We start from the raw sequence: 12,575 nt of genomic DNA, 5'->3' as shown, positions 1-12,575 counted from the left end.
GACGTCAAAATGGCCGACACGATAAACGTGACGGGAGCGATTTTCGAAGTTGTTAATGAACCTGTGTCGGTTACATGTGTTAGTCATCATTGATCAACTGGCCGATCATTGAAAGGTGATTAAATATGCGTTCAAACAGACACTAAGGTAAACGCATAGATTGCTGGAGACGGTCACTGTCAGCCTAGACACGGATCGAATCGAAACTACGATAGTTTGTATGTGAATTTCTTCGTTTGCTCATTAGGATGGGTCGTAGCGAGGATATTCGTCAACAATCATGCAGTACAAGCTCTCTGACATTTACCAATGCATACTGAAACGCAGAGACCAAGATTAAAGGTTCTAAAAGATCAGAAAGAACGCTTATGTATGTTTTCGTCCTAGGGAATTCCCGGGGGTTTCCCCAGGAATGTGGAAGTAGTCCGTCAGTGTTTACGTCATTTCAAGAACACAGTCCCGTGAAAAACGTATGAACGTCAAATTGTGTCGTTCATGCACTTATGAACGTCAATTTCGCGGTCAAATGACCGACCTCTCGTCCAATGGAAAAGACGTATATCTTGTAAACTTCAAATTAAAAAATTATATTAAATTAAGGTGCACAGTTTGGAGTGCAACATCTTTGGTTTTATGTCATATCAAATAATTATGACCAAATGGTTAAAACAGTATGTATGGTGCCAAGTTACCTTGGAAGCATGTACAGGTTTGCCTGAACAGGTAACTCCCATGCTTAGACAAATATAGGTTGTACTTGAAGAAACATAATATAACAGACACTCAAAATATCATTCTTACACTCACTTTATTCTTCACATACTATCAGCTACATTGCATGTATAAATTAGAACATCAAAGAAAAACAAACATTGAACATCCCTACATGATCTGCATCTTCACTTGGTGACTCATTCGCTAGTCCAAGAGTATTATGTGTACCCAGGGACATACGGTCGTCAAGGTATATCGCCATAAGTCCCTACACGTGTCGACTGCTTGTAGCATCAGGACCATCAATACACAGACTGCAGTGTCCTTCCATCCAGATGTCAGACCGTGGTATCTGGCCCGCCGGTGCTAAAGCCGCCTTCATGTAGCATCAGGACCATCAATACACAGACTGCAGTGTCCTTCCATCCAGATGTCAGACCGTGGTATGTGGCCCGCCGGTGCTAAAGCCGCCTTCATGTAGCATCAGGACCATCAATACACAGACTGCAGTGTCCTTCCATCCAGATGTCAGACCGTGGTATGTGGCCCGCCGGTGCTAAAGCCGCAGTTGTCAACACCTTCCACTTCCAGATTGTCTGACTTCCTGGTGCACAACGCCATTTGCTTCCTCATCACTACCCACAACAGCAGCAGCATCGTCAGGATAAACGAACTCCCGGCAAGGTAGAACGGGGTATCCCTGTCATATTTCTTTGCTAGGTAACCTGCAAAGGTTAAGGTTATTGTAATTTCTAAAGAAGATGACAAAACATTATAAATCGCGTACGCTCATTGTTACCATATTATTTGTGCATAATGATACAGACGAAGATTTAGAACGTTGTGTTTCTTATAAGTTAATAGTTTACAATTGAGGTGCTAACGTTTTTTGTTTTTTTTTACACTGCTATCGGCAACATTCCAGTTATCTGACGGCAGCCTGTAGGTAATCGAGTCCAACTAGACCAGACCAACTAGTGCTTGGTATCAAGAGCTACGAGGGGCTCTGTGACACGCTACACATCACTGAGTCTGACCGCTAATCCTTTTAGTCGCCTCGTCCGACAATCATAGGCTGCTTGGGACCTATTCTATCCGGAATTAGAATGAAAGTGTAAATACGAAAATATGAATTCCTAAACTTTGTATATAATTCGTCACAACGGGTCGTTTCTTATTTGTATTATCACAGTTTCCGTGACGTAACCTGATAGAGAGAAGGCATTACAATTGACATTGGTATAATCTACTTCACCCTTCGTCGTTTTCCATAAATGTGTGTTTCAATCTTAAAACTTAGTTAAAAGGACAGCGTATAGCATCCAACATTTCCATCAATGTCTTACTTTGTATAGGTGATCCTCCAAATGCCCCAAACCCTAAGCACATCATAAACGTGCCAAATGTTTTTGACAAATTATGAAGTCCAAACAGTTGAACTAACACAAGAGGGAGGACGCTAGAAAAGCCTCCTGAAATACGAATATAAAAATATGTACACTTTTATGAAATAATATTTGTCCAGAAAGTTATTTAAAAGACCAAAATAATGATGTCAGTTAGTGTAATCAAACAAAGACATTCTGAATAAAAGTACATAATTTAAGAACAATGTCAGAATATCTCACCCAAGGTTAATCCATACACCGCCCCGTTTATGTAAAACGCAGTAGCATTTGCACACAGCGGAATTAAGAGGTTGGTGATGCCCATCCCACAGATTGAAAGTAGAAATATGTAGTTTGTAGCCTTGACAGTCGACATGGAAATGCCGGAAAATAAAATACGACCAGCCATGCTGCCATATCCCGGAGTTGTCACTACGAGAGCAGCTTGTGTTGCCGTCAATCTGGACATTGAGGTTGTAACATATTCAGGAATAAAGGTGGAGAATGTGTAGTAGCTGAAGCCGAGGGTGACGTGAGCGATGGAGACAGTTACTGCTCCTGGTATCCTGAATATCTGGAAGCAGTTGACCAATGTCTGGCTGACGGAGAGGCTTTGACCATTGGAGAAATCTTGAAATAAAAACGGTTAAAGGTCTGAGGAAAATGAAATGTTAAGATTTTCTAATACCAGTGACTCGCATAGGTATATCAGTTTCTAAACAAAGCCGAAATGATAACCCACTGTCATTTACTTGACTGACTTCACTACCATTAACGTTAATATAGATATTATGTCATTCTCAGCTCACCGTTGCTATTGCTGGGTGTCATCCACAGTGCGCATGGTATGAAATGCAGTGTCAGTGCTCCATTGATGAGGAAAGTACCCTGCCACCCCAGCGTGTCGGAAACAAGGGAACACATGGGTGGCCAGATTAGCATACCCACAGATATCCCGGTAATAGAAACTCCAATGGCTAAAGGCCGCCATTTGGAAAAATGTGTGTTGACATTCACCATGTTAGCCGTGTAACCAAGGGATATACCTATTCCTGGAAGAGAACCATGCATAATAATAGAATTATGAAGATATACATAAAAGAAGGAAGACCTCTCAGCGTAACCTACAAAACACCTTAATGGCGATATGGCATTAAGCCACTGTAAGCGTTACAGGATAACATGCCATCAACACTTCAACATTAAGGTGACACGATGCCACATAACTGAAACACTTCTCAATGCGGCGTTATCAAAATTCACTAACTCATGACGTTTATGGGACATAAGACGCAAAGCTATAAGCGTGAAGTAAGTGAGGTCAGACTTTTCACCACATTTCAAAAATAAATTCACGTCTTTTCAATCGCGACTCAAATAAGTATTTGCAAATTAAATGGTGTTGAACTCGGATGTCATGGTATAGGCCGTTTTGCAACCCTATCGTATGATTCTGATACTAATCCACCTACCAGGCAGAACTCCAAATGAGAAGTACAAAACGTATAGGTTGTGCATCTGACTGCCGATGATAAAACCAGTTGTGGCCAGCACCCCTCCCAACATAGTCGTGCGTCGGGCTCCAAGGCTGTCCAGACACACCATCCCGAGAACCGCTGCAATTGTCAATATTCAAGTCCAGGATTAATATTTCTCTATGGTTAAGTGAAAACATTGCAATCAATGTGATGTCCAATAGAATATTAAATGTATCTATTATATAAATGTATGTTTATAAGAAATATAATATATTTGGTTCAAGACATATTTGGTAGAAGACACGAATTTTAAAATAATCAGGTTAAAGTATTGCCATCACACACATCTGGTTTGCGAAGGCATGTGTGTATTCACGGTATGAAATATGTTATACTTGATTGAACGTTTAACTTACATGAAATACCAATAAAACCGTTCATGAGAGATCCTATCCAGGAGAGTTCCTCCTCCGTGACACCAAGAGGTTCTTTCATGTAGGTGTACATTATTCCGTAACTGTTCGGGAGTCCACCAGCAAACAAGTTGACAATGAAACCACTGACGACAGACATTATCTGCCAGTATTTTCTTCTTTCGCGTTTTCCCACACCATTGTCTTGAACCTTGATTTCACAACTGCTGCCATGACAACCGCCCCTCGCACAATTCTTTTTACTATCACAAATAACATCGTTCTTAGGTTTGTTTCCACGACAGTCATATTCTTCAACAGGTATTTTGTTATTTAAAGCATTTTCTTCATCCCATACTGTGTTAGTACGAGCAAAGTGCTTGCTGTCATGGCCACGCTCTTCAACTATTTGACTGTGGTAACCAGAATTATCGCCTCGGCATACCCCGGGGCCCTTTCTTAGCACGTCAGAGAGGTTAGTCACATCTACGTTTGGCATTGTGTCAAATTTCACTAAAAGAACTTACGATTAATCGTTGTCTCACTGCAGGGCAAGAGTCACTAGGAACAAACTGGATGTGTACTACACTGTATATGTAGCCGGACACTCAGAGAAGGGTCTTCATCACAGCTGTCGGGAGAGTCTTGCCAGAGGTCGGTGCGTCTTCATTAAATATTACGGAAAACAGAGGGTAGTGGTCGTCATTTTATATTATTTGAAAACCTCATTCATGCCATGGCATACATTACCTATGCGATATTTTGCTCAACAATACTATTTTAGGTAGGGGCACACTGGTAAATTCTGGTTACGTCCTGAAGCTTTGTCAACACTATGACGTTTCTTACGTTCGTGACTGTTCATCTGATGCGACCATTAAGACTTTTCGCGGTATTCCGTATAGTGAAATAGCGTGCCGGAATTACTGAGGAGTGGTAGACGATGCTATTTAACCCTAATCATAATATATCTAATATATGGGTTTAACCATCGTTTCAACGATGTCAGATAGACTTCTAGTATTGTTTATGTATAAGAGACTGTACATTCATAAGTCATAGAACGAAATTGTCGATAGATACCCGAAGATGGTATCTTACTGTAGTTTTGTAAGTGAGATGGCAATATATGTTTAATATATTGCATTTTTCCATCATGAATTGTATGTATATGTTCATGGTAGATGAACTTATCTATTTCTTCAAGTCACGTTTGATTGTTTTATTCTTTTAAGTATGATACGAAGATTAGTAGTGTCTGCTGATGATGTTGTACTACATACAAAGCTTTCAAAGAGTACTACTTCATGTATCTACTATCAAATACAACTAAACGCTTTTTCTGTAACACATGATGAAGCTACTGATAATACACTGATATTATTACAACCCAAACTGACGCATTGAGAGCAATCAGTGGAATGTTGTAACAATTCTGTATTTTGTACGCAAAAAAGAGATTGTACAAAAATGAAAATGTAATTCATAGGTTTCATTTTCTTATAAATGACGAGTAAAGTTTGAGGAATTATTAGTCTGTTTGTTTGTTTGTTTGTTGTTTAACGCCGAAAAAGCAATATTCCAGCTTTATGACGGCGGTCTGTAAAATAATCGAGTCTGAACCAGACACTCTAGTGATTGACATCATGAACATCGACCCACGCATTTGGGATACGATAACATGTATCAATCAAGTCAGCGAGCCTAACCACCCGATCCCGTTGATCGCCTCCTTCGACAAGCATAGTCGCCTTTTACGGCAAACATGGGTTGCTGAAAATCTATTCTACGCCGGATCTTCACGGGTCAGTTAATAGTCTGAATGAGTTTATTTTGATACGGATATAACTAACTTGCCCACTGGTCGCCAAGGATTCGTTGTACCAACTATGTAACTCGCGAGCTATAGCGAGGCTCAGTTTACGAGGCACACATTGGTTTCGAGATGCGAGAAAGTAATGTTACTCTTCATATTACTTTTATTCCAAGTGCAGACAACAGCTCAATCCATCTATTGCTTTAACGACGTCAACTAAGGCCGTCTGTGAGGCTTTGTCACGTCATGTCACTCCTCAAACAATGAAACAATTGACGTAAACTCGCCACACGACGGCGAAAAGCACAATGCTAAGTATTTGAGAATTACTGAAAATAGTTTATTATAGTTTAAAATATCGGTAATTCCGATTATTTGTTTCAGAGTCTCTTCCGTAGCAGTTCGTGTTGAGTGATATATAGTCGGCAAAAAAAGTAAACGCAAAAGTAGTAAAATCGTAAATACCTGACCGAGTGTTGCCGACATCCATACAAAATTAATGCTAAAAAATGAATTTGTAATTTCTTCATGGATTGGGATTGATTTGTGTGGAAAAAAATGAGGTACTGCAGAAATTTGGTGAAAAGATGGAGAAATCGCAAAAACACAACCACGTGAGAGTCTGGCGCCGAAACACAAACATTAAATGCTCACGCAACTTCACTTATTAAACTTTGAAAACGTTGGGTTTTCATTTGCATGCCACCACAATCTTACAGCAAATGAACAGCGAAAGCAATCCACGCAACAAAGCCATCGGCTTACTGCAAACAGGAGAATCATCTTCAGCTCTGTCCATCTTTTTCCATGTAGCACCAAGCGCCATTACAAGACCTGTCTAACCGTTATCAGTGGTCGGTCACAGTTCGCGAAAGGTCGTTCTGACGTGACCCGTAATGGGGTGTCCTCAGATCTTTGTTTAGCGATAGCGGGAACTAAGATCTGATTTTAATGTGATTGGTAGACGTCGTGTTTACATGCGTCGCGGGGAACGCTATGCGGCAAACTGCATACAGAAAGTGGACAGATTTAGGGGCATCACTGTAGGTCTGTCCCCTCACCCCCTACCCTCACACATGATCAAACACACAGTCACGCCCAAGTAGTATTGCTGATTTGTGGTCATAATATTAATTGCTCTATTAGGTGCTCTATATTTTAATATATTCATCAGAATGAGTCAGTGTTTCGGATAAGGTAAGGTATTTTTCCAAACTGGTAACGGGCTACAAGCTACAAGCTACGAACCGTCTGTGTATATGTCTGTTTTTCATTGGTCAATAAATAACATCATATGACTAAAAACAATGTCAGATCGTCTAATGTGTAATAGCTCTGCTGATCTCAGGAGTCCTGAATATGCTACAATGCACATAATACTTAAATTAAAAAGTGTAGGATTAAGCATTGTTACATCATATCATTTCTCTAAAAACTCTATGGTAATCGGCTCCTTTTTATTAACACATCTGGCCAATCTTCCTTTTGCTGCTTCTAAAACATTTTTTACTAAACCATTCTCAGTCGAGCTTTGCAATCCTACTATCACATGAGCATGAAGAATACTATGAAATGCGGTTTGCACAGGAGCAAACGATTCACTCTGCTGAACAACCGACGGCAAATATAAATCGCAGTGCATAAGGTGAAATTCGTAAACTCGTAGCCATTAAACAAGAATATATCCCCCGTTTTTACGCATCAAGGCCATATATGCATTCAAGATATGCTGAGATCAACACGCAGAGCAAGCATATTTAACAGCAAGTCTTGTTCTCCAAACAATCCACCTCCAATCCTAGACGGTACGTAACCTAGTTTAGATTTTGACAAATACATGTGTACTATCACCCGTGGAATAAACAAAGAATTACGAGTGATAAGCGGCCAAAAGCATGCGGAATGCCATTCGGACACAACAATGGCGCCTTTAGCACAACACACAGACATATGTCTTAAAGTTCTTGGTGCCATATCAATAGGGGGGACAACCCAATTTTACCACCCCACTCCACCTGATTGTAAAAAAGTACACAGCAGCACATCCCGAGTTATCATACCTGGAATTTAAACATCTCAAATTGGCATTGTACCAAGATGCAAATCTATCTACATCGCGAAATGGACCAATCATCGTAGTCAATAATTTTACTCATCATATCTGAAGTCCCCTCGTCTGATCGCTTGATCCACTGCATATTCAGATTAACATTTTGGCTTGAACACAACTCAAAAAGGTCCATAACTATTCTTTGTAATTGCTGTTTTATACTACCCTTATCCACTATGGTAACCAAATTTTGATTGTCAGTACTCCACAGTATTATACGATGTCTCAGCTGTGAGATAAAACTTTGCAGAACGACAACAACGGCCTTGAGTTCTCTCCATGTAGAACTATCTTATAATTAGCCTCCTCTTCTGACCACCGACGATGCGAATAAGCACCATCCATTTCAACACAATACCCTCCATATCCGGTATCACTGGCGTCACTGTATACAACTCGACTCAAAGCTGAACTCTTGACCAGTACTGTACTCGACAAACGAGCAATGTTTTCAATCCAATACTGTAATTGTTCAGTGCTCTGTGACGACAATATAACTTTGCTGTTCAAAGGTGAAGCTATCAAAACATCAATACTGGGAAACTAGTCATTAATTGTACAACATTTCCCATAACTAGTTTCATTGTTATGATTTGTCCGATAATCGCACAACAAGCGGCACTGGTTGATAAGAACAAATATAATTGTTTCAATGGCCTTATCTAACTTCCTCTGCGGAACAGTTAAACACAGAGTGTGTGTATCTATGTGAAGATTTAGCCACACAATAGACTGCAAAGGTAACCATAGTGATTGTTCGAATTTGGGTACAAATCCAGACTTGATCAAGTCTTCTTTTATAGCCTCGCTAGACGAGCGTGTGATAAGCTCCGATTGAGCTGATAAAAGACCGTCATCTGAAAAGGTGACCACTTTCTTCCCTTCAAAACGCCATTTATTGACTAATTGGCGTCTAACCTTAGTGAACACATAAGGTGCTGAAGTTTAGCCTGGAGGTAAGACTACAAAACTTGAAATATTGCTTAACACCCGTAGCATTTTTCCTCGAAAAACCTAGGAATTCAGTATGGCCTTCCAAAATGTCCATATGATGATATGCTGAATATATATCACATTTTATCAATCAATCGTTGACATTAATATATTCAAGTGCAATTTTCCAAATTCATATTTGATTGACAATTTACTAACGTAATTGTTAACTCTTGACAGATCTAAGATCAAACGCCTTTCCCCCGAAGAATGAATGTACACATTCTAGATGGTTAACAATGTACGGCGGAGACTCACACTTAATTGTTTCTTATGCAATTCTAAATTGTTTGGTTAACAAACTCTGTATGTCTTATCGTCGACTTGTTATTTCGTAACTCCATCTTTGGAGGCCTGTCTATAATATCAATTATGAATTGAGACGCACCAATATTGTACCAAAATTGAATAGTAGACTTCAACCGACCCTTCACTATAATTTTTGCTGATCCCTGTTCATATTCATAATAATCATTCGTAACGGCATTGTCATAATCATCAAGCATATTGTTTTCCGAATGTACATTACCAAAACTACACTTAACTGACAAGTCTGTATCATGCCTAAGAGGCACTGGTTGCTGTGGCGTTGACGCCTGTCGTAGGCTTGGTTATACTGCATGTACTGCATTCCCGGTGGGTGTAGATGGTGAACTTGCCACGGGTGGTCCAATCGTCTAAGGCGCCGCGATTCACTGTGCAGAGTTGCGTCCCTTGGGCATGCCAGAAACCTATGATTTGGGGTTCGAATCCCGGTTCGCCCCGATTGTGTTTCTAGGTTTGTCAGCACCATACCCGTCCTCGTGGGTTTCACCGAAGTGGTATACGTCTGAGACCTGCATCACTTCGAGCTTTCCTCCCACATTAAGCTAACACTGCTGGAATACTGTTAAAAGCGGCGTTAAATCAAAACTCACTCACTCACTCATAATAATTTCCATTCTGAATGGCTTGTCTGGTATTAAGTAAATCTTCTAAAACTTCCGAATTAACAATAAAATGAATTCGATTTCCTTCCCTTGACCAAGAATATTCTGTTTCAGTATTTAACTTTTTCAAACCTTTGACTTGATGAATAAATTCTCCTCTTAGTGAGAACTTATTACCTCAACAGAACTATCAATATCTCTATGATTGGAGTCCATTTTTTTCTAAATAGCGTCATTTTTTCCCGCTGTAGATGAATCGTCTAGAGACATAGTGGAGCTTGACACTTATGTTCACTGTTACTGTCATGCTGACTAGCGAGAGAGACGAGCTGCTTACTTACTTACTTACTTACTTTGGAGATTTAACGTGCGCTTTCCGACTGATGCGTATTTCTCTGCTTTCCACGCCCCATATTTATACCCTTAACATGCCCAAGCTAATTACCTCCCTTAGCCATTGCATATCGCTAAGGAAAAAGCAGTTTCTCTCTTATTCATAATGTTACTCAACTGAGAGAAACATCAATTCACTTTGCATGGATGTAGTTCTGTTGTACGACAAGTGAAATGATATCTGATGAGGTTTTCGAAAGGTTCGGGAACTTGACGGTATACAGATGACCATGGTATTCCACATTGTGGACTTTGACAGCAACTGTTAAAGACCGGTGCTGTAAACGTTACTGTATGGTGTTATGTATTACGATTTATTGTTCATTAATAATAGGAGCTAGAACTGCTGAGCATTTTGTTTTGATTATTATCCTTGAAATTAAGACCTTTGTAAACTATACTCAAGGAATAACAATATTATTTTGGAAATATGTCCGATATATTCTTTGCAGCCCACCTCTCTCATATACAACGGTTGTATGGCAGGACCCCCTCGTGCATTGCACCGAAATAGGCATTAACATGATTGAATTGTCTTTTTGGCCTGGACATTTCTGCTATCAGCATATCAATAGCATCCTCAGCTCGGCACTGTCGTATGTACACTAGACAATAGAGGAGATGATACACTCGGAACTGACCAAGTTAATATGTTAACTTCTTCCTGATTTTTTTTTGTCTCAGATCAATCAAGTGAGGTTGTGTAATATAAATCGTCCTGTTCATATCGCGCCTCAGTAACACATGTATATCTCCTTTGGTATTGGAGGCCAGAGAAACATAACAAGCGAACTCTGTTGAAAAAAAGTGGGAGACGCTTCTCTGATGCCTCCAACAAGTCCACCACGCGGTTGGCACCAACCCTGACTTTTTATAGGCTACTCTCGTTTAATACTGACGATGTTCAACTTGTCACGAGCTAATGACATCTGACATCTATTTTCAGAGTAGCGAAACAGAATTCCGACTAGCACGAGACAGCGTTTAACTATGGTAGTCACAAACTCCTAGGAACGCTTTGTGAAACAGTATCAGTTCAGTATTGAGGGTAAGGGTATCTCTGTTTATTTCAATCATGAAAGAAGAATGTAAATACTTTTAGTATCCTTTGATTAGTTCCATAGTAAAAAAAAGCTATGGTGGTGAAAGGATCCACGGTATTATTGTAACATAATGGAGATGGAATACACTGGATAAACGAGAATATCTGACAAGTAGTGTTCATGTTTCATGTTCATTTTTTTCACAATTGTAATAATTATGCAGTTTTCTACTTGTAGGCATCAAACACGTAACCTGAAGTTCAAACCAAGTTGTATTATTCTACAGTGATCCATACGACCTTCAGTTCTATTCAAGGGCCACGATGAACGTCTGCAAACGTAGAGTCAATGACAAGCAAAGACGCCCATGGTGTAAGAGAATGGAGGACAGTGCCCATCTGTTTAGGGTTCCATTAAGCTTCTCGTCAGTTCCCTGTGGTTTGGTAGCCTATATATTGGTTCAATTTAAAATATTTGGCTAAAATTAAAAACTATCGCCAGCGACTAAAAGATTGATGTAAACCCTGATGGTGTGTCATGCAGAGTCCTTTGTAAGGTGATCTACCGTTAGTTGCGGGCGATCTATAGTCCGTTCGTATATTGTACTGTCTGCAAATAGTTCTACATTTTAATACTCTAATACTAGTTTTAAGGACTATCAACGATAATCTAGTTATATTATTGTCAATTGTCGACAGTTTTTAATATATTATTTTTAATGTATAACATTTCCTAGTGACGATAATGCCGATGTGACTATAAGTTTTAACTCACTCATTTACTATATACATAGGTTTTAAAATATACGGAAACGCAACACTCTTTTCTAGTTGTTCGATTCAGGGTCATCATTGATGTAGCAGAAATGCACTCGCAGTCTTTACAGTGTACATACATTTCACTTTCATTATCCATATATTATGCATACGATGCACCTAAATCAAAGTATCACCGATTCCATCAGGCAAGAATCAAACATCTATATATAATCTTTTTTTCAGAATTGTGACACATTATCTTGGGGCCACAATGATGAGAAACACTTAATTACATTTTTAATCTAAAGTACTGTCGGAAATGCTAGAAAACTGCTTTTTGCCTGTTAAAAAGGGTATAATTTTTCACAGACTGTTGTTTCTGAAATATCGAGTAACTACCGACCGACAACCTTGTTTGAAGTTTTTCAGACACAATGAGTCATATCGACAAGTTTACAGGGGACAAATTCGAACGAAAACAGGAAGTCCAATGATGACAGTCTGAAACGGACTATATACAATTGCGCACGTGACTCTGTT

The 12,575-nt window shown here is 39.5% G+C and overlaps 1 protein-coding gene across 4 annotated transcripts; it reads right to left on the bottom strand.

The window, feature by feature from the left end:
• Positions 1-807: 807 nt before the first annotated feature.
• Positions 808-4,702, bottom strand: LOC124110361 (monocarboxylate transporter 13-like). 4 transcript variants are annotated; one of them, XM_046469661.2, is made up of 7 exons: positions 3,997-4,701; positions 3,575-3,718; positions 2,912-3,154; positions 2,343-2,732; positions 2,061-2,186; positions 1,281-1,439; positions 808-1,185 (listed from the first exon to the last, which is right to left on the bottom strand). In XM_046469661.2, exons 1-7 carry the CDS (start codon positions 4,490-4,492, stop codon positions 1,148-1,150), a joined length of 1,596 nt encoding a protein of 531 aa, XP_046325617.1. In that variant the 5' UTR covers positions 4,493-4,701; the 3' UTR covers positions 808-1,147. The 4 variants fall into 4 exon arrangements, with proteins under 4 accessions (XP_046325617.1, XP_046325616.1, XP_046325618.1 ...); XM_046469660.2 differs by having other exon boundaries at positions 808-1,439; positions 3,997-4,699; XM_046469662.2 differs by lacking the exon at positions 2,061-2,186 and having other exon boundaries at positions 808-1,439; positions 3,997-4,702.
• Between the last annotated feature and the right edge of the window lie 7,873 nt (positions 4,703-12,575).

The sequence above is a fragment of the Haliotis rufescens genome, unplaced genomic scaffold (assembly GCF_023055435.1).
Source record: "Haliotis rufescens isolate VD_foot unplaced genomic scaffold, xgHalRufe1.0.p SCAF_9, whole genome shotgun sequence".
In the NCBI taxonomy this organism is placed as follows: domain Eukaryota; kingdom Metazoa; phylum Mollusca; class Gastropoda; order Lepetellida; family Haliotidae; genus Haliotis; species Haliotis rufescens.
This window is presented reverse-complemented; position numbering and strand designations above follow the sequence as displayed.

What these genes read in the sequence shown, in the direction of transcription:
- LOC124110361 (XM_046469661.2), bottom strand. Translation starts at nt 4,492, where the DNA reads ATGCCAAACGTAGATGTGACTAACCTCTCTGACGTGCTAAGAAAGGGC. An exon ending in TGGAGGATCACCTATACAAA is followed by an intron (nt 1,440 to 2,060) that starts GTAAGACATTGA and finishes TAACCTTTGCAG; the next exon opens with GTTACCTAGCAAAGAAATAT. An exon ending in AGTGGAAGGTGTTGACAACT is followed by an intron (nt 1,186 to 1,280) that starts GCGGCTTTAGCA and finishes TGCTACATGAAG; the next exon opens with GCGGCTTTAGCACCGGCGGG.